The following is a 24,152-nucleotide window of genomic DNA, read 5'->3' on the forward strand; positions in this document are numbered from 1 at the left end:
TACGTGTTAACTGGCTGTTATTTTGTGGTTTTGACTTTTTGATGTTTAGGGCTTCACTGATGTCGAGCCTCCTGTTATCGTTGTATCTGTCGATAATTTCTGTGTTGCTTGTTAAGATATCTCTGGTGATGGTCTGGTTGTGTGTGGAGATTATATGCTCCTTGATGGAGCCCTGTTGTTTATGCATTGTTAATCGCCTAGAAAGAGACATTTTCATCTTGCCTATATACTGAGATATTTGGGGCTGACAGTCCCCAAGTGGGCACGTTAAAGCATAGTGGACGATGATTTCCTTCAAGGCGTTCTGTTTCGTGTCTGGAGAGTTCTTATTGATAAGTAGGTTGTCCATTTTCTTGTTATTGTAAATTGTTAATTGTATCTTCTGACTTGTGTCTGTGGGGATAACGTTCCTATTAATATTATATTTCAGGACACTTTCCAACGTTTTTTCCTTCCTCTGCATTGACTTGAAAGATATTATTAATTGGAACGTTATCCCCACAGACAAAAATCAGAAGATACAATTAACAATCTACTACAAAAACACCACAAGCAAGAGGATAGAATGTATATCCATGGTTATATGCCCATTGTATATATCCAATGTATATCCATTGTTTCGTGTTTTGTCTTTTGTTTCCTGTCACCTCACCCAAAAACATTTGTATCCCATCATCTCACCCAAAAACAAATATAAGTACGATCTGAGTAACTACAAAATGTCTTTAAAAATGTGAGAAGTGCCCTTATGAAACGCTTCAAGGTGTCAGACCATAAATAAACAAGTGAAAATGAACTTTGGAGAGTTAATTTTTCAACTACCTTGACAGTGAAGAAAAACATAAGAAATATTAAGAAGATTCGTGTTGGAATCATTAAACTTACCCTTTGGGTCATATTCAACAACATTTTATTATATTATATATATAAAATATTATATATATATTATATATATATATATATATATATATATATATATATATATATATATATATATATATATATATATATATATATATATATATATATTAGTACCTAGTAGCCAGAACGCACTTCTTGATCTACTATGCAAGGCCCGATTTGCCTAACAGGCCGAGTGATTTTCTATATTTTCAATAAATTGTTTCCTATTGGTATATTTTAAATATTATTATATTATATAAAGAACATAAATTATTGATTTAGTTATGTTAGTTTAGGTTAGGTTAAGATAGGTTAGGTAGGCTGGGTAGGTCGGGTCATATATCTACGTTAGTTTTAACTAGTATTTAAAAAAAATAGCTCCTACATAATGAAATGAATAGCTTAATCATTTCATAAGAAAAAAAATGAAAAATATTGAAATTCAGGGAAATTTGGCTTATTACGCAAATCAGCCCTTGCATAGTAGGCCTAGAACAGCGTTCTGGCTACTAGGTGCATTTTATAAAAATATATATATATATATATATATATATATATATATATATATATATATATATATAGATATATATATATATATATATATATATATATTTAGTTAGGAGTCGGGGTCCAAGCTAATTGAAACAACTACAGACCTTGGAGCTGCCAATTTTCTCTTTCAGCGCCTTAGTGTGGCGATCCAGAGAGGAAATGCTCACTGCATCCATGGTTCCTGCCCGCCATCTGAGGAGCTAGAGGAGCTCTACAACTTGTATCAAGTATCCTTGTACCCTGCATGTAACCAATGTTGTAACCCTTTTTTGTGTAATGAAATTTTCAAGTTAGATATATATACTCACATACCAAAAGAATAGGGGTGGTAGAAGAAAATATCAGAGTGTTCATTTAGTATCCACAAGGTCTTTTCTGAGTGCTCTTTATTTTCTTCTCTGAGGCTATGGGTCCCTACACTTGCACCTTAGTTGGCACCCCGTATATATAGATATATATATATATTAAATATATAGATATATATATATTATATATATATGTCGTACCTAGTAGCCAGAATGCACTTCTCGGCCTACTATGCAAGGCCCGATTTGCCTAATAAGCCAAGTTTTCCTGAATTAATATATTTTCCCTAATTTTTTTCTTATGATAAAGTTACCCATTTCATTATGTATGAGGTCAATTTTTTTATTGGAGTTAAAATTAATGTAGATATATGACCGAACCTAACCAACCCTACCTAACCTATCTTTATAGGTTAGGTTAGGTTAGGTAACCGAAAAAGTGAGGTTAGGTTAGGTAGTCGAAAAACAATTAATTCATCAAAACTTGGCTTATTAGGCAAATCGGGCCTTGCATAGTAGGCTAAGAAGTGCGTTCTGGCTACTAGGTACGACATATATATATATATATATGCATGCATGCAATTGACATTCACTTAACACTGATTATTTGTAGGCGGAAAATCCGTAATGAAATTGGAATGGAAAATGAACGTTTCGGCCGTTTTACAGCCGTTGTCAACACCAGACTGACACCACCAACATCAGTCTAGTGTTGACAACGGCTGTTAAACGGCCAAAACATTCATTTTCCTTTCCAATGTCCAGATCTCCATCAGGGCTACCTTGAGGTCCTGGTGGAGCTTGGAGCCCCAGGTGTTCTGCACACTGTGCCGCGGCCAGAGCTTCTGCACCATGGGCTCGCCATCCTCCAGCATGTCGAAGATCACTGTGTCATACACCTGAGCCTCAGCGCTCGTAATCTGCAGAGTACCACAGTACATATCCAAGCTCCAGACAAAATTATCATGAATGTTGAGATTATTGAAAACTGTCATATCAATGTCAATGGTAACCATGACATATTTAGGGGCACAAACTGGTCATGTGGTATTTTATTAAAGTTATGTTGAAAATGCCTTCAAATTAATCAAAAATAGATTCTATATTTCAAACCTTACTTTCACTTGCACAGGTGTACCACACTTGGATGGGATGGTATTGAAATTATTATTAGAGGTGGGGGAAGATAGTCAAATAAGACATTGAGTGGAATGAACTGTTTTACGGACACTAAGGGTCGCAACCGGGTCCTTTGCTGGAAGAACGAAAGTACTAATATCCGACTCCAAGTCGGTAGTGGCTTTCAAGGAGTAGGCTTTGTAATGCAAGTAGAATAACATGGGGGGAGTTGAAAGGAATACGACACTTCATCCTTTATCAATATATTCACATATCACTTTCCCATCACCCTAAATAGAATCATAAACGAAGTATTACTACACTGTTATATACACATGTGTCGCTCTCATAGGACACTAAGTGCTCCTCGATGCTAATGCAATGCAGCCTGGTCAACTTCCGTGTTTCCTCAACGCACAGTACCGTCCTCAACCAGTACTGGGAAACACCAACGAGTCTACCCTCGCCATGGGCCAGCCTCTCTACAGTATCACTAGGTGCTTCTTGTGAACGCCCACAATCACTCTCCAGCCTGGTGCTGGCAGAGAACTTCAGCCTCGCGCTGCTGGGCCTGACCTGTTACGTGAGCAGCCTCGCGCTGCTGGGCTCACTGCTCACGTAAAGCAGAATGGAGTAGAGATAATAGTTTGCCCTGGGTAGACTATCTTCGTACCATTTCAGCCCTATGTCGCCTCTGTGGATACAGACACATCATCAGTAAACTGGCCGGTACTTGTGAAACTAGGACATGCCACTTACGGATTCTGACATTGACATCCAACTCATATTCCAATAGATGGCGCTGATTTCTAGGCGCCACCTCACCTGTGGTCAGCTACAGCGACTCTTCGGGCTGACCAATGCAAGAATCTAGAGTCTCTTGCGGGTATCATACCGCCACCACCAGATGGCGTCGTCCATTTTGTGGGGGTTTCGGGAGCAGACTTCGCTGCTCCATGCTCCGACGATGGAGTTGGTTCGTAACAAACTGCCTCTTTATGAGGGAAGAGTTTGCTTCTCATGGCAGGTCCTGGGTCAACCCAGAACTTTATCAACACGCCTAATTCTAATAAATTTCTAGCCCCACCTCGTCAAGGAACTTTGCAGGTGGTCTTGCCACGTAGTTTAGGGACGAGGATAATCGAGAGACTAAATCCAACAACCATGAGTCCTGGCCCTAAAATATGCAAGAACAGACACATCTTACAATAATTACAAAACTAGTAATCTACCTGTTATACTGACCACCAACAGGTGTTTGTGTTAGCTAGTACAATAGGGGGTATGAGGTGGGACAAGACAAGAAGGAGCTTCTCATTCCACTCACGTCCAATTTCTGAGCAACACCCTTTGGAAACTGTCGATGCAAGCACCGGATGTTTCCGATGCTAACTCTCTTGTGCAGAAAGTGTGAAACTAAACCAGAGTAAATTAATATATACCAACGAAAGCACCATAAAGCAGAGGGTATCCGGGGGATAAGGTGAACTTCAGAAATCCCACACCGGAGAGGGCAAGGAAGGAAAAAATGTAATGTTGAATCTCCAGAAGCAATGGGCCCGGATCTCTGAGCAGGAGTTTGAGAAGAGCGTGATGTCGGTTATGATTCTGAGCAACTCAAAAGAAACGGGGCACTCATGTGGCTGGTTGTACTTCTCCCCATCATAGTTTGGTAATTAACAGAAAATGTAGTATTATGACCAGCATGGTACGTCCTATGCTATCGGCAGCAGGGCCCATGGTATGGTATTGAGAAAGCCGAACAATCCAATCATCAGAAAATGGAGAAAAGACAATATTTCGGTCCGTCCCGTATTATTGTCAAATCGGATTACACGACTTTATAATGGTCAATAACTGATCGAAACGACGTTGTTTATCCATTTTCTGATATGTGGATTGGTCATCATATCTTCAGCCACGTTACCGTGACTCTTCATCTGCAAACAATCCAAGCTTTATCCAGAATAGACCCACACAATGCTCATCATATACGTCCATGAGATCAAACAACAAAGAATTTGCTATCTTTGCAGTACTTGTGGTTGTTAACTTATTGCCAGAGCTAATCGAGTGTGTTAAATAATAGCGACATCCAAGAAAGCAGGCACCCTGTTGCGAGTGGTGGCCCAGAAGGCAAACACATCATCATGGAACCAACGAGGCTCTGAGGGAGGACTGAAGGAGCAGATGAAAGAATGACCGATCCAGTTGACCTGTTGAAAGTTCAATTCCCCAAACAATAAAAATAGCCACTAAACGTCGACTGATAAGAGGAAAAAGGTAGTAAACAAAGCTCCATGAGCAACCATGACAGAAAACACAAAGATAACCGACAGTTACAAAGTCTAGAGGGTCAGAAAGATACCAAGGAACACCAAGTACCTTGAAGTTGACAGCAGAAAGTCTCTTACAAATGGGTGACTAACATCATTTTTCATTTAGTCAGAGATACAAGGACACTAAAAATTTGAGACAGGGTCCAGTAAGTATCAAAAGAAGGCCCCAAACCGGGTTATGTAGCACCATCAAATGTGCAGAATAATCAGAGGGCGCTAAATATCACTAAGGATGCAAATACGAGAACAGAAATGCACAAAGCGAACGATATCAAAAGTATCCAATTCACCAAGAATTCTATCGAGGGACAAGCGACCACGAGGGACAGTCGGAAAGCAAGACACACTCGTCCTGGAAGACAGAACATTCAGCAAGGATATGCACGACCGTAAGAGGGATAATGCAATTTGGACAATAAGGAGCAGGACGGCGCTCCAAAAAGTGACCGTGAGTTAAGCTTGTATGGCCAATACGCAACCACTCCAGAGCCATTTCCCATCGCCGGTTACGGTGGTAGGAGGAAGGCCATGAGGACACGCTTCTCTTAAGAGTACGGAGTTTGTTACCAATAACAGAAGACCAACAATCCTGCCAACGGGTAAGGATTGAGGAATGAATAACTGGGTAAAAGTTGGAATAAGGAATACCTTTACGGGATATGGGACAAGAGTGGACATCTTCCCTAGCAGCAGCATCCACACGCTCATTTAAAGACACACTAATATTGGTGTGAACCCAGCAAAACTCATCTGTCTTAAATCTACTGGAGATAAGAAACAGCTAATGTTGAATCTCGGTGACCAGGGGATGAACTGGATTAAAGGACCCTGAGAGCCATGACTGCACTATGAGAGTCAACAACAACCACAAAGGAAGATTGACAACGAGAAAGAAGGAGACGAAGAGCTTAGAGATTAGCATAAGGTTCAGCTGTGAAGATGCTAGTCTCCGGAGGTAGGCGACACACATAAGTGCAGTCAGAAAAAAACAACAGAGTAGCCTACACTGTCCACAGACTTAGACCCATCGGTGAAGATTGAAACGGAGCTAAGATAGGAAGGGTAAAAGCTTTAGTGATGCGGGCCAAGGATGTACAAAACTTGGGAAGGGGGATTCTCCACGGGGCAAGGAAGGAACAATACAAGGAGAAATATTAGAAATATGAGCTGAAAGCGAATCCTGTAAGCGAGATAACCGGACAGAAAGAGGGTGGTGGTGAAGAGGAATAGGATTGTAGGGGTAAAAGTCAAAGCACGACAGATGAGAGAGGAAGGTTGTTGCAAGGACTGCGCCAGATATCGAAGACAGTAGCGATACGACGGTCCTGGAGAGATAGGAATCCAGTATCAACATACAAGCTGAGGGCGGGAGTCGAACGAAAGGCACCAGTGCCGAGGCGTAACCCAGCATGGTGCAAAGCATCAAGACGGCGAAAAGTAGGAGAAGCAGACGAGTAAGCAGGACAACTATAATCGAGTTTAAACAGGGCGAGAGAGGAATGTAAAGGGAGGAGCGTGCGCCTTTCCGCTTCCCAAGAAGTATGGGACAAAACCTTAAGGAGGGTAAGGGCCTTTGAGCATTCAACTCGGAAGTAAGAGATATGGGGCGACCAAGACAAACGAGAGTCAAAGATTAACCCCAATTGCTTAGCAGAGTCCTTGAACACAAGGGGTTGACCATAAAACGACAAAGAGAGACGAAGAACGACACGCTTCACAGTAAAAGTCATAGCACAAGTCTTAGAAGTAGAGAACCTGAAGCCATGATTGGTGGCCCAAGATGACACGGCATCAATCGCAAGTTGAAGCCGCCGTTGAAGGAGAGGCGAATAATCACCCCGACAATAAAGGGAAAAATCGTCGACATAGAGAGTGATAAAGACGCGAGAAGAAAGAGAGGAAAGAAGACCATTGAGGGCAACCAGAAAAAGAGTAGTGCTCAGAACACTACGTTGGGGCACACCTTCGTATTGCTGAAAAGAGGCAGAGGGAGTGGCACCAAGCTTCACTCGAAAGGAACGACGAGAAGAAGCGTTGGAGAAAGAATGGGAGATTATCACGAAGACCAGAAGAATGAAGTTGGGACGGAATATGAAATCGCCAAGTGGTGTCGAAAGCTTTTTCCAGGTACACAAAGGACGGCAACAACGGAGGTCTTCGCAGCAAAAGCAGTACGAATATAGACCTCCAAGTTCACCGGCCCATCTGTTGTGCTGCGGCATTTGTGAAAACCAAATTGAGAAGGGGAGAGGTGGTGATAGTGTTCTAAGAACCACATCAGACGAACGTTAACCATACGTTCAAAGAGTTTGCAGACAACCCCTGAGGGCAATAGGGTGGAGGTCCTTAGGGGATGTCTCAAAAAACCCTGGTTTCCAAACATGGAGGACAATAGCATCGAGCCAGTCCTCAGGGACTGACGACGACTCCTAGACCCGATTATATCATGACTCAGTAAATACTGAGACGTGCACGGAGGGAGATGGCAAAACATCTCATGATGAATGCCATCCTAGCCCGCCGCCGTAGAACCGCCGAGGGTCAGAGCAGACTGAAGTTCAGAGAGACAGAGAGAGAAAGGGATCGTTATAGTTAAGTCTCAGATGAGGGCAGAAATCGAAAGGACGAGATTCAAAAACAAGTTTACGAAGAAGGAAAGATTGAGGAAGATGAGAACCAGAGCTAACAGAAGAAAAGTGGGAGCCCAGTTCGGTCCCGACCTGCAACGGGTCCGCCACAGGAGTACCACGGAGGTGAAGGACAGGCGAGACATCGTGAACGACCTTACCCGCTATCTTGCGGACATGCTTCCAGATCTGTGGCAGAGGAGTTTCGGACGTAATGGTGGAAACCTAAGACTTCCAACATGTAATGAGAATAAGAAATGTACTTACAAAATAAGCATGATAGTATAGGTTCCGCTACAGGTAACCAGTCACCAAACTGAACACGCTCCCAGTGGTACATGGTCACATACTCCAAAATTCAGGATCAAGGCTCAAGCATGATTGATACTTACGTGTGAGATCTGTCACACCCGTTGGTGTAAACTGGCTCACACCCGTTGGTGTAAACTGGCTCACACCCGTTGGTGTAAACTGGCTCACACCCGTTGGTGTAAACTGTCTCACACCCGTTGGTGTAAACTGTCTCACACCCGTTGGTGTAAACTGTCTCACACCCGTTGGTGTAAACTGTCTCACACCCGTTGGTGTAAACTGTCACACACCCGTTGGTGTAAACTGTCACACTCCCGTTGGTGTAAGCTGTCACACACGTCACACTCCCGTTGGTGTAAGCTGTCACACACCCGTTGGTGTAAACTGACACACACCCGTTGGTGTAAACTGACACACACCCGTTGGTGTAAACTGACACACACCCGTTGGTGTAAACTGTCACACACCCGTTGGTGTAAACTGACACACACCCGTTGGTGTAAACTGTCACACACCCGTTGGTGTAAACTGTCACACACCCGTTGGTGTAAACTGTCTCACACCCGTTGGTGTAAACTGTCACACACCCGTTGGTGTAAACTAACACACACCCGTTGGTGTAAACTGTCACACACCCGTTGGTGTAAACTGTCACACACCCGTTGGTGTAAACTGTCACACACCCGTTGGTGTAAACTGTCACACACCCGTTGGTGTAAACTGTCACACACCAGTTGGTGTAAACTGTCACACACCCGTTGGTGAAAACTGTCACACACCCGTTGGTGTAAACTGTCACACACCCGTTGGTGTAAACTGTCACACACCCGTTGGTGTAAACTGTCACACACCCGTTGGTGTAAACTGTCACACACCCGTTGGTGTAAACTGTCACACACCCGTTGGTGTAAACTGTCACACCCATTGGTGTAAACTGTCACACCCATTGGTGTAAACTGTCACACCCCCATTGGTGTAAACTGTCACACCCATTGGTGTAAACTGTCACACCCATTGGTGTAAACTCACACCCATTGGTGTAAACTGTCACACCCATTGGTGTAAACTCACACCCATTGGTGTAAACTGTCACACCCATTGGTGTAAACTGTCACACCCGTTGGTGTAAACTGTCACACACCCGTTGGTGTAAACTGTCACACACCCGTTGGTGTAAACTGTCACACTCAAGGGTGGGAAATCGCTCCTCGTAACGCCAAGGGTCTTGGTCCTTGCCTCAGAATTGAACCGATGAGGTTCGTCCCGGTATTTTGGAAAAGTTACTATGGCCGTCACAGTCCCCAGTCCTTCAATAAAATATAAGTAAAATCTTTAATTTAAATTAAATGTGCATTTCAATGTACCAGAAATTATGGATATTTAGTTTTATTAAATTAAAGTTAAATTCAAAATGATGCAATTCATATATCGAAATTAAGAAACGATATAATCGTTTCTTAGTTTATAATATAATGTAATTATAATATAATATAATATAATGTAATTATAATATAATGTAATTATAATATAATATAATGTAATTATAATATAAAGTAATTATAATATAATGTAATTATAATATAATATAATGTAATTATAATATAACAGTTTATAATATAATGTGAGTCCGATATAATCGGACTCACAGAGTCCGCATCTAATTTGTCCAAATTATAAAAAAAAAAACGAGGAATGTTGGACTGTCCAGATCTACTTTAAAAAAATAACGCTGGTCCCCATTTTAGTCCTACCTAAAAACAGGAACAACTTTCCCGGTCCTCATAATGAAGTGCGTTCCAGGAATTCTGTCTTTTTTTACAGTTCGGTCTTGCGCCCCTTTGCTGACACCCAACATGAGGCTGCCTGTTGGATTAAAAAACACTGAGACATTCCATAAAAGTCTCTACTCAGTAAAATCACGCCCCGAAGACAAAAGCCACTGTTCCAATGGAACACCATGTAAAACCCCCAACACGTGACACCAGTTGTAAGAGATGCGTATTCAGCACAGTCAGTGAGCCCGGCAAAGAAATCAATGGACCCCACTATGCAACCACACCAACATGTCAAGGTGCATTAATGATGCATAATTAAGTTCAATTCCTAGGACTAGGAAGGAGAAAGTAGTCTCTATGGCACCAACTGTAGCGAGAAATGTACTCTGCTGAAAACTACCATACAACCCCAGCTATGATAAGTAATAACATTGCCCTCAACAATCAACAACAGGAAAAAATATCGCTGGAACCAAGCAGAAGTAAATAGCCTGAGTCGGAGATAGATAAAACGAATGGGCACCACTGAATCCAATCCTGCAGAGGTTGATGTTTGGAGGTTGAACGTCTGACAGGCGAGGAATAATACTTTCTCCGACCTCAATGTGCTAATTACTACTGAAACCTGATGGGAATCATTATAGTGGCTTCCTTAGGAATTTCAGTTATAAATGATTTCTCTTCCATCCACAAATACTTGTTTAAAGGAGATGAGTGGTTTGGTTGCATTCTTTGTTATTATAGCTAATAGTCTTTTGGTGGTCGATCGAAGTATGATCTCGTATAACGAAGTATATGTCTCCTTCTCCATAAACTACCTGGTAAAGAATTTCAAGTAACTTGTCAAAGTAGGACTCAAAAACGTCCATAGCATAACTCACGACATAACAACGACATGTTGTTAGAGTCCTAGGTGGACCCATGGGCTTGGTTATGGAGGTAGCTGAGAAATGAACGGATAAACAATAGTTTGAGGAAGATGAGACATAACGAGTTGAACGAACAAAGGAAACAGAAAAGAGAAGCTTTTAGATATGAATGGTGGACGTGGACTGACCTTGCAGGAATCATGGAGTGGTCGCTGGTGGATATTGTCAATAAAAGAGACGTGATTCTCTGGGTGCCAGTCTAGCGTGAACACAACCACGTCGAACTGGTTCTCGTCCAACAATTGATTAATGGGCGGGATAACCTGCAGTACCAAGATAATTGTTGTTAGAAGCAAGTAAGAGTGCGCATGCATGTGTGTTATTAACTAAATCTAGTTACAAAAAGTACGCTCATCCCCTCGAGTCCAAACCATAATAACATCTTTATCATAGAGAATTTGTAATCTTCAAGATGATGGCACAAAATCTTATTTTTTTTTTACTACTGTGTGTAATTTAAGATTTTTTTCATATTTTAATGACATTATGATTTCTGTCTTTATAAACGGTACCTGTACCCTTTTGATCTTGATGTCGCAGATCTCGGGAGTTTCACCATATCTATGTCCATAATGCTTTTACACATAGTGATCATATCTCCCTTTTACTGTCTTCTATGTGAACTTTTGTTATTTTCTCACATGGGTACCCAATAAATGCTGCTACATATTTTAATTTTGGTTTTGTGTCGTAAACAGTTTCTTAGCGCATTCACAGTATGGTTTTTTTTACAGCAATCTTTCACAGGCGCACAATTTTTTTTTTTTTACAAAATTAAATAATTCCTTCTCTTGAATTTAAGAGAAATTTATGATCGATCATGATGAAGTAAGTAAGTAATCATCAAAAGAAGGCACCAAACCGGGAAGGCTATGTAGCACCATCAAATGTGCGGGATAATCAGAGGGCGATAAATATCACGAAGGATGCCAATACAGAACAGAAAGGCACAAGGCGATCGATATCAAAAGTATCCGAGTCACCAAGAATACTATCGAGAGAGAAGCGACCGCGGGGGACTGTCGGAAAACAAAACACACACTCGTCCTGGAAGTCAGGACATTCAACAAGGATATGCACGACCCTAAGAGGGACAATGCAATTAGGACAATAAGGAGCAGGTCGGCACTCCATCAAGTGACCATGAGCTAAGCGAGTATAGCCAATACGCAACCTCGCCAGAGCTGTTTCCCACCGCCAGTTACGGTGGAAGGAGGATGGCCACGAGGACACAACTTTTAAGAGTACATAGTTTGTTACCAGTAACAGACGATCAACAAGCCTGCCAACGTGTAAGGATGGAGAAATGGATAACCGGGTAAAAGTTGGAATAAGGAATACCTTTACGAGAGATGGGACAGGAGCAGACAGCTTCCCTGGCGGCAGCATCCGCACGCTTATTTAAAGAGACACCAATATGGCTGGGAACCCAACAAGACTCAACCATCTTAAATTTACTGTGAACAAGAAACAGCCAATGCTGGATCTCGACAACCACAGGATGAACCGGATTAAAGGACCCGAGAGCTACGAGGGCACTACGAGAGTCAACAACAACTACAAAGGAAGATTGACAATGAGAAAGCAGGAGACGAAGAGCATAAAGAATAGCAAACAGCTCCGCTGTGAAGATGCTAGCCTCCGGAGGTAAGCGACACATATAAGTGTAATCAGGAAAAACAACAGAGTAGCCAACACCGTCCACAGACTTAGACCCATCAGTGAAAACGGAAACGGAGCGGGAGTGAGAAGAAAAGTGCTGAAGGAAAAGGCATTTTAGAACCGTAGGAGGGGTAAAAACTTCAGTGATGCGGATCAAGGATGTACAAAACTGCGAAAGGGGTACTCTCCACAGGGGCAAAGAAAGCACAACACAAGAAGATATATTAGAAATACGAACGGAAAGAGAATCCTGTAAGCAAGATAACCGGACAGAAAGAGGGAGGTGGTGAAGAGGAACAGGAACCGCAGGAGGGGTAAATGTTAAAGCACGACAGAGGCGAGACGAAGGATGTTGCAAGGACCGCACAAGATAGCGAAGAGAGTAGCGATTATGGTGGTCCTGGAGAGATAGGAAGCAATTGTCAACATACAAGCTGAGGACGGGAGTTGAACGAAAGGCACCAGAACCGAGGCACAACCCAGTATGGAGCAAAGCAGCAAGATGGTGAAGAATGGAAGGAGAAGCAGACGAGTAAGCAGGGCAACCATAATCGAGCTATGGAGCTTAGACAGGACGAGAAAGAAATGTAAAGCTAGGAGTGCGCGCCTATCGACTCCCCAAGAAGTATGGGACAATACTCGGAGGAGGGTAAAGGCTTTAGAGAACTCAACATGGAGGTAAGAGATATGGGGAGACCAAGACAAATGAGTGTCAAAAAATAACCCCAAAAGCTTCGCGAAATAATTGTACTCAAGGAGATTACCATAAAGTGACAAAGAGGGACGAAGAATGACCCGTTTCCGAGTAAAAGTCATGGCACAAGTCTTAAAAGTAGAAAACTTGAAGCCATGATTGGTGGCCCAAGACGACACGGCATCAATCGCAAGTTGAAGCCGGTGTTGAAGGGGAGGCGAATCATCACCCTGACAACAAAGGGCAAGGTCATCGACATGGAGAGCGGAGAAGACGCCTGAAGGAAGAGAGGAAAGAAGACCATTGAGGGCAACCAGAAAGAGAGTAGGGCTCAGAACACTACCTTGGGGCACACCTTCGTATTGCTGAAACGAGGCAGAGCGAGCGGTACCAAGCCTCACCCGAAAGGAACGACGAGAGAGGAAGCTGCGGAGAAAGAGAAGGAGATGACCACGAAGGCCAAAAGAATGAAGCTGGGATAGAATATGATATCGCCTAGTGGTGTAGTAAGCCTTTTCCAGGTCTAAAAGGACGGTAACAACGGAGGTCTTCACAGCAAAAGCAGAACGAATATAGACCTCCAAGTTCACCAAGAAATCTTTTGTGCTGCGGCACTTGCGGAAACCAAATTGAGAAGTGGAGAGGAGGTGATGGTGTTCCAAGAACCACATCAGACGAACGTTAACCATACGTTCAAAGAGTTTGCAGACACAACTGGTGAGGTGAATAGGGCGAAAGTCCGTAAAGGATGTTCCCAGAGACCCTGGTTTGCGTACAGGGAAGACAAAGGCATTGAGCCAGTCCTCATGGACTGACGACGACTCCCAGATCAGATTATACAGAATCAGTAAATACTGAGACGTGCATGGAGGGAGATGGCGAAGCATCTCATAATAAATACCATTGGATCATGCTGCCATAGAACCGCAGAGGGCCAGGGCAGGCCGAAGTTCAGAGAGAGAGTATAGGCGAAGATGAGTATAGAAATCCAAAGGACAAGATTCAAGGACAGGTTTACGAAGAAGGAAAGATTGGGGAAGATGAAAACCAGAGCTAACAGAAGAAAAGTGGAAACTCAGTTTGGTAGCGACCTGCAATGGGTCCAAAACAAGAGTACCATGGAGGTGAAGGACCGGTGAGACATTGGGAACGAACTTACCCGCTATCTTGCGGATACGCTTCCAGATCTGCGACAGAGGAGTGTCTGACGTAATCGTGGAGACATAAGATGCCCAACATTCCCGTTTAGCTGTACGGATGGCCGTACGGGCCACCGCACTCACCTTCTGAAATAAAAGAAAAGAATTGGCCGTCTGCCGGTGGCGGTGTCTCTTCCAGGCTGCACGCTTACAGCGAACAGCCCGAGCACAGTCTGTATTCCACCAGGGAACGCACTTCCGTGGGCCCCGAGAGGAAGAGCGAGGAAGAGAGAGGAGAGTAGCGTCAAAGATGGTGTCATGAAAAAGGAGGAGAGCGCGAGGGAGAGGCAGAAGGTAGAGGTCAGAGAGAGTAGCACTGAGGGTAAATAGGTTCCAGTCTGACTTAGCAAACTGCCACCTAGGGAAGGAGAGGGGAGGGTGAAAAGAGAAAAAGGTCAAAGTATGGGGAAATGGTCACTGCCATGGAGGTCATCAAGAACCTGCCACATGAAATCCAAGTAAAGAGAAGACGAGGAAAGAGAAAGATCAAGACAGGAAAGGGTGCGAGTCCAAGAGTCCAAATGCGTCGGGTCACCAGAATTCAGAACAGACAGGGAAGAAGAGAGGATGAACTGTTCAAGAAGGCGACCCCAGGTGTTCGTCAGAACATCACCCCAAAGGGAATGACGACAATTGAAATCACCTAGCAGAAGCACAGGCTTCGGCAAGGAGTACAGTAGGTGTTTCAGATCGGGAAGAGAGAGCGGGACACTCGGGGGGGAGATAAATGGAACAAATGGTGTACCATTTCCTCACAAAGATATGAGCAGCAGAACAATGGAGAGGCGAAGGAAAAAGTAAGGGGAAAAAGGGAACATCAGAGCGAATCAAGAGAGCAGAAGAGTTAGAAGCTCAAGGAACAGCTGGGGGGAAGGGAGAGAAAGGAATACCCACGAAAGCGACCAGGACGAGCACCAAGCATCGGCTCCTGGAGACAGACATAAAGGGGCGAAAACTGCGAAATCAGAAGTTGGAGTTCAAGGAAATTGGAGAAATAACCTCGAAATTTCCATTGAAGAATAAACATCGACGAGAAGAGGATGGACAGCAACAGAGAACAACGAAGAAACTAAGAAGGAAAGGGAACATAGCACGTTAAAGAAGCGCATGATCAGGGTCAGGGTCAGCGAAGTCAGGGTTAGGGGGCATGGGTAAACTTTGTAATGAAGGAGGGAAGGTAGCTAGAGGACCGACCAGGGGCGGACGTGTAGGGTCCAGAGGAGGAAGAGGGGAGGGATAACCGAGGGTCTAGGACAGCAACAGGAGGGGCAGAAACCAGGGGACGCACCTCAGCAATGGCACCAACCGAGAGGGAAGCGGTTGTTCCTCCATAGCAGGAACAAGGGGCGTAACCACTGAAATGGAAGGAGACAGAGCGAGAGAGTCAGAAGTAGGGGGCGAGAAAGAAAGCGAAGCCTTTTTACCCACTGGGGAGGAGAAAGGAGAGGAGCCATGCTTACGCTTCTGACGCCAAGAGACAGGTGTCCCAGCAACTACGTACTGGGCAACGGATTCCAGTGTCTCAACAGGAGAAGCTGAACGAGAGCACACACGAAGGTCGTTAGGAGAGCGATGGACATCAGCCTGAACTGACAGCCAGCGTGGAGAGCCAATAGACAGAGAAGGAGGATCGGAGGGAGACGAGGAAGAAGACACAGGAGACACGATAGACCGGGCAGAAAGAAAGGGAATCCCAGACAGAGGACCAGGAGGGGGACCCTTCGGGACAGAACTCAAAGGAACAGAGGAGGGGGCAGTGGGCGTATCAGGGTCCAAGGCCCGGAAACGGTTGAGAGTCTGAGGAAGGTGGGAAGGACGAGGAGAGGAAGAGCGCAACACGCGAGCATAAGAGACGTTAGCATAAGGTGGGAGCCGGCGAACCTGGCGCCTCACCTCGGGAAAATATAAACGCTCCCAGTGCTTCAAGTTGAGGACGGCTGCCTCAAGCTTGTATTGGATACACGCACGGGAGAAGGTAGGATGGGGCTCACCACAGTTGAGGCAGCGAGCCTGGGGAGAAGTGCACTCCGACTTAGAGTGACCATCGCCCCCACACAAAAGACAGAGAGAGAGTGAGTCCCAGAGCAGTGGAAGGCACCATGCCCGAACCTCCAGCACTTGTTACAGAGCCGAGGAGAAGGAATGTACTCCTGGACAGAGCACCTGGCACCAGCAAGAATGACAGAGGGTGGAAAGGTCCTACCATCAAAGGTAATCTTCACAACCCGAAGGGGTTGACGGCGACGACCACGAGGGGGACGAGTAAACGTGTCTACCTGGATGACAGAAAGGCCTTGGGCAGCGAGGATATGCCGAATATCATCATGGCAGTCCTGCAGATTCCGAACACCGGTCGCAACATAGGGCGGGAGGAGAATAGTGCCAAAATGAGCATTCAGCCGAGCGTTCTTTGAGACCCGAACAGGGGTCTCGCCAAGGCAGGATAAGGCAGCCAAGTGGGAAGCTGCATCCTGAGAAGTAGCAGCAATGACACGTGTACCGAGACAAGTGGGGTTGAAGGTAACAGAGGTATCCACGTAATCTACACGATGCCAATGGAGGGAGAAATCGTCAGAAGGCGTGGAATCAAGAGAGAGGAGATCAAAGTATTTGGCCCATGAAGCGGGACCTAACAAGGCCTGATACGCATCAGTATGAGTAGGAATTGAGTGAGCGCGGACGGCGTTGAGAACCCCCCCAGAGAGAGAGAGAGAGGGGGGTTAAAAGGCACAGTAGTCACAACGAGAGACTTAGCCATGCCAGGGGACGAAGTGGTCACCACTGGGGTCTTGAGGCTCGATCCAACAACAGAGGAGGGAGGGGAGCCGAAGGGAGAAGTCAGGAAGGTCAAAGGAGGAGCAAGGTCAGGGCCCAATGCAGCGGGGGCTACAGAGCCCGGTCTTCCGATACCGCCCGACTCGGGGGCTTGGTCGCCCACTCCACGAGCCTGAGAGGGTACAAGAGAAACATTCAATGTCATAAATACGAAGAGAGACATTTTCATCCACAAATGTGCCCCCATACCCACCATGGAGCCACAATTAGAGGCAGGACACCCAACAAGAAGCTATCGCCGATCATGCCGGGGCCCCCTAGGGGTGCATCGTGAGTATACACCCCACAAGCACCACCTTAAGAACCATCAATCCGTCAAGATCGGGTTCAGTGACGAAAGGAGAAGTGACAATAGAAGGTTCCCCTCGCTAGCGACGTTGGGTACTACAGTTCTTCGGGTGCAAGAGTATGCCTCTTCATGCACCCCGGGCGTCAAAATAGAAGAAGTCCAAAGGAATAACTAAAACAAGCATAAGGTTAGCAGGAAACGACAAGCAGATAGGAGAAGTGGAGGGTGAAAAACGAAACAGAAGGAGAAGGAAAAGTCGTTCAGTACAATCAGAGAGGACAGCAGCAGGAGCACAAGGCTACAGAAGGACAGAGGACTGTCTCAAGGAGCATCACACTCTGGCAGCCGCCCACCAAGCCCCCCCCCCCTCACGGCAACAATGAGCTGAACAGGGAGGGGGATCGATCATGATGAGAGTTGTGGATAGTTACGTGCATTACATAATTTTGTCATTTCTTTATGACAAAATGGGAGGGGGCATCTTATCACTTTAGCTCACCAAGTTGTTTATTCTCTGTATCTGTCATGTTAAACTGACTTTTTTTGTTTATTTATATAATTTATCATCTTCGATTTGATAACAGAAATATTTATGTTTTGAAACCTAATATTGAAATGTAATAAATATACTTATGTTTTTGAGAAGTTTGCCATAATCACTGTGGAAAGTGCATTCCACTGGTTCATAATAAAAGCAGTTCAGGTCTTAAAAAAAAATCCTATCATTGACTTGGTTAATTAGATTAGAAATAATTTGGTACAGGCATGAAGGTGTAACAGAATCATATGTCATGTTTTACTCCTCAGGGGCCACAACTCATTCTGGATACAACCCCGGGGCTCCCGTATTGAGGAGATAAGGTACGATATGTTAATGTTTTCGTTCATTGCCTCTATTAAATTTCTGTTTAATTATAGTATAATAAAGTTTTACCAGATACTTGCTTTAATGTATTAAGAGTCATATTAATTTTAATAAATACATTATTAATTATTGAGATATATGCATGACAGAGCTAGCCTCACTGTCTGTAATAGGATAAAATTTTAAAATGAACATTTCTTCATTAATTCTCCAAATAAGAATCCGCGAGACATTATTTTACAAACAAAATTGATAATATCAAAATAGTATTTTGTATTATAAATATAACCCACGAATGAATAAATGAGATAAAAAAAATTAAAAATATTTGTGGAATCTCCAAGGGAGGGCAGTGTCAGGCCACAGAGAACACCTCAGCACTAACACACGCTCACACCACCTCTCTTGCTAATGCCCATCAGCAGGAGATGCTGATGGGCATGCTTGCATGCTCGCTGATGGGATATGCTCGCATCACAACTAATGTTCTCGCCTAGCAGCACTCACACACACTAACCACCACTCATGCTCTTGCTCAGTAGCTGTCGGAAATTTACGACACCCCAAATACTAAACCTAGACACAAAAAGATAAAATATATTGTGTTAAGATACTAATCTAATTAACCGTACTAATAATAGTTCTAGAACATGCTCGGGATGATTGAATCAGCTGCCACATGTTCACGGTGATTATTCATTTGCCTAGCAGTTGATAGAAATTCTGTCTTCAATCTGCATTCATTTGCGATTGCTATATACTTTCGTGGTTCCAGAGCTCCACCTTTCCTAGTGGTTTTGAGCGTTCCTCTTGAGCGTGCTGTCATACTGAAAAATATATACTCTTTTCAACTTTGTCACCTTAATTCTGGTCCTAGGGTTTTCAATTTTATATCAATGTGTTCGCAATAGAATGCACTACAGGACTAAAAGCATATACACTCCAAAACCCCGGCTTATCACCCGCAGCAAACAGAGAAAGTGAGAGCAAGTTACCCGGGAGCGCGCAAAACCGATAAAATGTGTACACTCTTTTCACTTTGGTCACCTCAATTCTCACGCTAGGTCTTCCATTTGGTATCATTGAGTTCGCAATAGGATTCTCTATAGGAATATATATGCATATATAAAGTAGAAAAGTCCAGCGTACCACCCACAGCAAACAGAGAAACTGACAGCGCGTTACCCCCATGAGTGCTCTCCTAGAGCAATAAAATGCGTTTACTCTTTTCGTCTTTGTTACCTTAATTCTCGTCCTAGGTCTTTCATTCTGTTATCAATGTATTCGCAAGGAAATTCCCTACAGGAGTATATGCATATAATGTCCAAAACCGCGGCGTGTCTCTCCCGTATCCAAGCCGAAAGCAGGCCAATATTTATATTTTTTGACGCCATACTTCGTCATGAGTGGAAACAAGGTACTAAAATTTTGACTCCATACTTCATCATCGGTGGGCGAAAGTGTTGTAATTAGATATAGTTAATCAATGTTCATAGTAATTGAGAAGAATAAAATCACATAAATTAGCATTGACCTTTCATTCGTAAATTTGCACTGTAAAATTGTGCCGCGACTACCCGCTGATGAGAGGGGGTACACCGCGCCAGCCATGCAACGCAGTAGCTGAGCAATTTGAGTGAGAGGAGGGAATACCAACGTGCTCTCCAGATAGACGCCATATTTGTGCTTCCAAACCACAGAATTGTGTCCCTAAGAGTTGCAAATGGAGCAGCAGAGTCATGCCGTTGAACGAATTACCAAGTATCAAGCAGTCGTATTCTCCAAACACGAAAGGACGTGTCCTGGTTGAATAAAAATTGAATAATTACTTCTGTTGTGAGCTCTTAACATTAGAATTTCTACTGTGTTATGAGGCATGATTAAAAAAAACAAAAAACAATAAGCCCCTCAATTTCATTAGGCATCATTTCCTATGTTATAATGCTAAAATAATAGGCTGTTGCAGTTGGTTCATTGTAATTCCCCGGCAGATTTACGTTGGCGATAAAACAGAGTATTCTACCGGTTCCAACACGGAGTTCAGGGCTGTAGTATTTTATCTACCTAGTACAGCAAGGCTCATGTATCTGTCAGCACTGAAACAGATCTCGGGGGTGCGATACCGTGCATGTATTTGACACACCAGAATGCTCCTAGCAGATACAATTTTAATTAAATGGACAAGTAAAAACAAATGTATATTAAAGTAAATATGAATGTATACATTTTTCTTTACATGGTATAATATAATCACTGCAATGTAATTCTAGTTCAAGGTATGGCTATAACAATGTATGTCTCCTCAGATAACTATCTCCTACACTAGAACAAGAAAACAATTATGTGACTTAACTTCAAGTAGATTTACATGTTTCCAGAACAGACCCCTGCCAGTTACTGAAGGTGGAGCTCGCCTCCAGTGCTCCTCTGGTACTTCCACACAGCTACTACACGGCAAGTAAGTGAGTAAGTAATTATCAAAAGAAGGCACCAAACCGGGAAGGCTTTGAAGCACCATCAAATGTGCGGAATAATAAGAGGGCGCTAAATATCACCAAGGATGCCAATACAAGAACAAAAACGCATAAGGCGAAAGATATCAAAAGTATCCGAGTCACCAAGCATTCTATAGAGGGACAGGTGACCGCGAGGAGAGGTCGGAAAGCAAGACACACGCTCGTCCTGGAAGTCAGGACATTCAAGAAGGACATGCACGACAGTAAGAGGAACAATGCAACTAGGACAATAAGGAGCAGGGCGGCGCTCCAGCAAGTGACCATGGGTTAAGCGAGTATGGCCAATATGCAACCTCGCCAGAGCTGTTTCCCATCGCTGGTTACGGTGGTAGGAGGACGGCCACGAAGAAACAACACTTAAGAGTACGTAGTTTGTTACCAGTAACAGACGAACAAGAAGTCTGCCAACGGGTAAGGACAGAGGAATAGATAACAGGGTAAAAGTCGGAATTTGGAATACCTTTACGAGAGATGGGACAAGAGCGGACAGCTTCCTTGGCGGCAGCATGTGCATGCTCTTTTAAAGACACACCAAAATGGCTGGGAACCCAACAAAACTCAACCGACTTAAATTTACTGTGAACAAGAAACAGCCATTGCTGGATCTCGACAACTACTGGATGAACCGGATTAAAGGACCCGAGAGCCATAGAGGGCACTACGAGAGTCAACAACAACTACAAAGGAAGACTGACAACGAGAAAGCAGGAAACGAAGAGAGAAAAGAGAATAGAATAAAGCTCCGCTGTTAAGATGCTAGTCTCCGGAGGTAAGCGACACATATAAGTGCGATCAGGAAAAACAACAGAGTAGCCAACACCATCCGCAGACTTAGACCCATCGGTGAAGACAAAAACGGAGCGGGAGTGAAAAGAAAAGTGCTCAAGGAAAAGGCATTTTAGAACCGTAGGAGGGGTAAAAGCTTTAGTGATGCGGGTCAAGAATGTACAAAAACGCGGAAGATGGACTGTCCACGGGGCAAAGAAGGAACAACACGAGAAGAAACATTATAAATACGAACGGAAAGAGAATCTTGTAGGCGAGATAACCGGACAGAAAGAGGGAGGTGCTGAAGAGGAACAGGAACTGCAGGAGGGGTAAAATTTAAAGCACAACAGAGGCGAGACGAAGGATGTTGTAAGGACCGCGCAAGATGGCGAAGACAGTAGCGATCACGGCGGTCCTGGAGAGACAGGAAGCCAGTGTCAACATACAAGCTAAGGACGGGAGTCGAACGAAAGGCACCAGAACTGAGGCGCAACCCAGTATGGTGCAAAGCATCAAGACGGCGAAGAGCAGAAGGAGAAGCAGACGAGTAAGCAGGGCAACCATAATCGAGCTTAGACAGGACGATAGAGGAATGTAAAGCAAGGAGAGTGCGCCTATCTGCCCCCCAAGAAGTATGGGACAATACACGAAGGAGGGTAAGGGCCTTTGAGCACTCAACACGGAGGCAAGAGATATGGGGAGACCAAGACAACCGAGTGTCAAGGAATAACCCCTAAAGCTTCGCGGAATCTTTGTACTCAAGGGGATGACCATAAAGTGTCAAAGAGGGACGAAGAACGACCCTTTTCCGAGTAAAAGTCATGGCACAAGTCTTAGAAGTAAAGAACTTGAAGCCATGATCGGTGGCCCAAGACGACACTGCATCAATTGCAAGTTGAAGCCGGCACTGAAGGAGAGGCGTATCATCACCCTGACAGCAAAGGGTAAGATCATCGACATAGAGAGTGGAGAAGACACCTGAAGGAAGAGAGGAAAGAAGACCATTGAGGGCAACCAGAAAAAGAGTAGTGCTCAGAACACTACCCTGGGGCACACCTTCGTATTGCTGAAAAGAGGCAGAAAGAGCTGTACCAAGTCGCACCCGAAAGGAACGACGAGAGAGGAAGCTGCCGAGAAAGAGAGGGAGATGACCACAAAGGCCAAAAGAATGAAATTGAGATAGAATATGATATCGCCAAGTGGTGTCATAAGCCTTTTCCAGGTCAAAACGGACGGCAACAACGGAGGTCTTTGCAGCAAAAGCATTACGAATATAGACCTCCAAGTTCACCAGGACATCAGTCGTGCTGCGGCACTTGCGGAAACCAAATTGAGAAGGGGAGAGGAGGTGATGGTGTTCAAGGAACCACATCAGACGAACGTTAACCATACGTTCAAAGACTTTGCAGACACAACTTATGAGGGTAAAAGGGCGAAAGACCTTAGGGAAAGTACCCAGAGACCCCAGTTTGCGAACAGGGAGGACAACGGCATCGAGCCAGTCCTCAGGGACTAACGACGACACTCAGATCCGATTATACTGGCGCAGTAAATACTGAGACGTGCACGGAGGGAGATGGCGAAGCATCTCATAATAAATACCATCGGAGCCCGCCGCCGTAGAACCACAGAGGGCCAGGGCTGAACGATGGTCAGAGAGAGAAGGGATCATTATAGGGAAGCCGAAGACGAATGCAGAAATCTAAAGGACCAGACTCAGACTAGTTTACGAAGAAGGAAAGATTGGGGAAGATGAAGACCAGAGCTAACAGAAGAAAAGTAAGAACCCAGTTCGGAAGCTACCTGCAACGGGTCTGCCACAAGAGTACCATGGAGGTGAAGGACCGGTGAAACATCGGGAACGAACTTACCCGCTATCTTGTGGATACGCTCCCAGATCTGTGGCAGAGGAGTTTCGTATGTAATTGTGGAGACATAAGATGCCCAACATTCACGCTTAGCCATTCGAATGACCCTATGGGCCATCGCACTCGCTTTCCGAAAGAAAAGAAAAGAATCGGCCGTCTGCCGACGGCGGTGCCTCTTCCAGGCTGCACGCTTACAGCGGACAGCCCGAGCACAGTCCGCATTCCACCAGGGAACGCACTTCCACGGACCCAGAGAGGAAGAGCAAGGAATAGAGTGGAGGGCATCATCGAAGACAGTGTCATAAAAAAGGAGGAGAGCACGAGGGAGAGGCCGAAGGGAGAGGTCAGAGAGAGCAGCACGGAGGGTAAATAGGTTCCCGTCCGCCTTAGCGAACTGCCACCTAGGGAAGGAGAGGGAAGGGCCAAAAGAGAAAAAGGAAACAAGGATGGGGAAATGGTCACTGCCATGGAGGTCATCAAGAACCTACCACGTGAAATCTAAGTAAAGGGAAGAAGAGCAGAGAGAAAGATCAATACAGGGAAGGGTGCGAGTCCAAGAGTCGAAATGAGTGGGCTCACCAGGATTCAGAATAGA

General features: G+C 44.5%; 1 protein-coding gene across 3 annotated transcripts in view; it reads right to left on the minus strand.

Moving 5' to 3' along the window:
- LOC123748977 (nicotinamidase) overlaps positions 1 to 24,152 on the minus strand; it is a 232,780-nt gene that overhangs the window by 50,499 nt on the left and 158,129 nt on the right. For 2 of the 3 annotated variants that reach the window (XM_069321297.1, XM_069321295.1), the window contains 2 exons: positions 10,990 to 11,124; positions 2,543 to 2,680 (listed from right to left, as the gene is read on the minus strand). In XM_069321297.1, the coding sequence (XP_069177398.1) occupies positions 2,543 to 2,680; positions 10,990 to 11,124 (273 nt within the window). The remainder of the gene's footprint in view (positions 1 to 2,542; positions 2,681 to 10,989; positions 11,125 to 24,152) is intronic. The other variant, XM_069321296.1, reaches the window with a different exon arrangement.

Source organism: Procambarus clarkii, chromosome 9 (genome assembly GCF_040958095.1).
Source record: "Procambarus clarkii isolate CNS0578487 chromosome 9, FALCON_Pclarkii_2.0, whole genome shotgun sequence".
In the NCBI taxonomy this organism is placed as follows: domain Eukaryota; kingdom Metazoa; phylum Arthropoda; class Malacostraca; order Decapoda; family Cambaridae; genus Procambarus; species Procambarus clarkii.